General features: G+C 37.3%; 1 protein-coding gene across 9 annotated transcripts in view; it reads right to left on the bottom strand.

Moving 5' to 3' along the window:
* The window catches only part of LOC144971474 (teneurin-m-like), a 258,476-nt gene that overhangs the window by 193,969 nt on the left and 62,007 nt on the right, over nucleotides 1–2,500 (bottom strand). For all 9 annotated transcript variants that reach the window (XM_078912418.1, XM_078912420.1, XM_078912419.1 and 6 more), the window contains exon 2: nucleotides 641–1,026. In XM_078912418.1, coding sequence (XP_078768544.1) covers nucleotides 641–905 — 265 coding nt within the window. In that variant the 5' untranslated portion in view covers nucleotides 906–1,026. The remainder of the gene's footprint in view (nucleotides 1–640; nucleotides 1,027–2,500) is intronic.

Below are 2,500 nucleotides of genomic sequence, written 5' to 3'. Positions count from 1 at the left end.
TGATGATGATGATGATGATGAAAATAATAATACTAGTGACGACAATGATGATGATGATGATGATGACAAAGATGATGCATATGAAAACAACGATGATGAATGTATTTTTACAGAAGTAATAATATGCTTCCCCCCCCCCCCCCCCCCCCCCTCCTAATAAAAAAGATGATTAGGAAAAATAACCCATACAAAATAGCCATAATTAGAAAGATACAAAGACACGAATAAACTATAGAGAGAATGAAGCTGACGTCACTCACGTCTTGTGTTTTTTGCCATCCGCGTTTATGATAAATTCTCACTAAACGGTATTGAACCAGACTATAAAAGTTCATGGTTACACACAGATTTGTGTTTTGGTCCTTTATACTTCCGGATGGCAATGTTGTGAGCTTCTTAGCCAAGCGCATACTATCTGCTATAGATAGTATGCAGATGACGTCACTCAGGCCTTTGTTATTGTTTTTGCCATCCGCGTTTGTGAGTTGTTCTCACTAAACTGTATTAACCAGACTATAAAAGTTCATGGTTACACAGATTTGTGTTTTGGTCCTTTATACTTCCGGATGGCAATGTTGTGAGCTTCTTAGCCAAGCGCATACTATCTATAGAGTGAATAAATTAAATCGTTACTACTCACCAAGTCCTGCTAATTTTTTATCGTGGTGGGCAACCTTGACCTCTTCGTAAGGTCGAAGGTTATCGTCGGAGTGAAGGTCGTCCTCGTCGCTACTGCAAGTCTGACTACCCCTATTCTTGGTGCGGGCCGACTTCTTGGGGCCCCGATGCGAGCCGCCACCTCCGCCGCCCGAGGGCCGTACCCCCTTGTTGTTACTAATATTACTGTTGGGGCCAACGATGGCCGTCCCATTCATGAGCGTAGGCCCCGAGGTGGAAGAGTCCATTACGACTTTGCCGAAGGGGGTTCAAGACTCGATCAAGGTCATCATGGTTCAAGAATAACAGCAATAATACTAATCCATCCACGGCTAATTCTTCTTCTTCTTCACAGAAATTCCTGACCATCTGGTAGAGGGGAAACAAAGTTAAAAGGAAATTGATTATTTTAAAAAGTCATCGAAACAAGATTTAAAAAAAAAAATCAAAAACAAATGAAATGCATTTATCTAAATATTATTTGTTTAAAAGCCGGTCCCAAATTTTGTTTCTAATTCGTGCCGCTTCAGTGTCTAAAAATAGCAGCGTTCCGAATTTGGATTCCGACAGCCCTGCCTTGTCATAGATGAGACAGGCGAATCAATGGATCTCATTGCTAGTAAAGGAGGAACGAGAAGCAAAGATTCTGTAAGCAAAAAATAATGGAAAATGAAAATGAAATAAAATTGTTTAAAAAAAAACAAAAAACAAACAAACAAACAAAAAAACAAACAACAACAAAAAAGGACCTCCAACAGAACACATTCACATAGATATAATATAGACCATCTAAACATGTTATTGTTGTCCCTTTATTTATTTTATTTTCTTCCAATTTAATCTAAAAGACCGACTGTACATTTTTATCGTAATATATATAGCAGATATGTCTCGAAAAATCAATATCTGGATATCAATATTACAGTCAATATCACTGAATTATTATTGGTGACTATAATAATAAAATATATTATCAAATTTAAAACGTTGGTTGTGCCGTCGTGGAATTTGATAATTCAGAGCTTAGGCAGCAAGACACAAGCCTCGCTTAACTTAGCTTGGCCTACGTTGAAAACATACCAAAAACAATGGAGAATGAGGGGAAAACATCCATTTGCCTGAAGCTGAGGAATTAGAAAAAATGATTTCCTAATGGCAACGGAGAATGGAAAATTGAGATTGTTTGTAAACCAGCAACATTTCTTACAAAATCCCCCCACATTTCCCTCGAGGAACGGATTGCTTGTAGGAAAGAGAAACCATGGGCCGACGGGAGGATAATTTGGTGAGTGGTGAAATTGTCCAGAAAATAGCGATGGGATTTCGGGGTTGAGATGAGAGAGAGAGGAAAGTAGCTGTTTTCTGAGGTGAGTGACCCGTGGACCATTCATTGCAGGAATTTGATAATAATAAATGTGTTTTTTTGGGGGAATATTCTTTGTTGTACGGAATAAGTTGGTATAGCGGAATTCCGAGGTTATTGTTTTGGCCATAAAAAGTCTATCGTTAAGTATTTAAACCAAAGTCACCTGATAGTAATGTAATGTAAATGTTGCTGCTCGAAGCTCGAAGAAATAAATAATAATGTGAAACTGAATGTAAGCTTCAATTTAATTACAAAAACAGATAAAATGAACGTTTCGGGTTTCCCCTTTCACAACAAAACAGGATGAATGAAACACCACAGATGAATGAGTTAATGTGGTAGTGGCGTAGTTAAGAATTAAATTGAAGCTTACATTCAATTTTACATTCTTATTTATTCCTGATAGTAATAACATTTTATAATTTCCGTTTAGTTGTTTGTTTGTTTGTTTGTTTGTTTGTTTCATTTAGCCTGAAA

This window comes from Berghia stephanieae, chromosome 4, assembly GCF_034508935.2.
Source record: "Berghia stephanieae isolate SIO BIC M18660-M18661 chromosome 4, UCSD_Bste_1.3, whole genome shotgun sequence".
NCBI classification, from domain to species: domain Eukaryota; kingdom Metazoa; phylum Mollusca; class Gastropoda; order Nudibranchia; family Aeolidiidae; genus Berghia; species Berghia stephanieae.
Note: the sequence above shows the minus strand (reverse complement) of the source record. Positions and strands in the feature narration are given on the sequence as shown.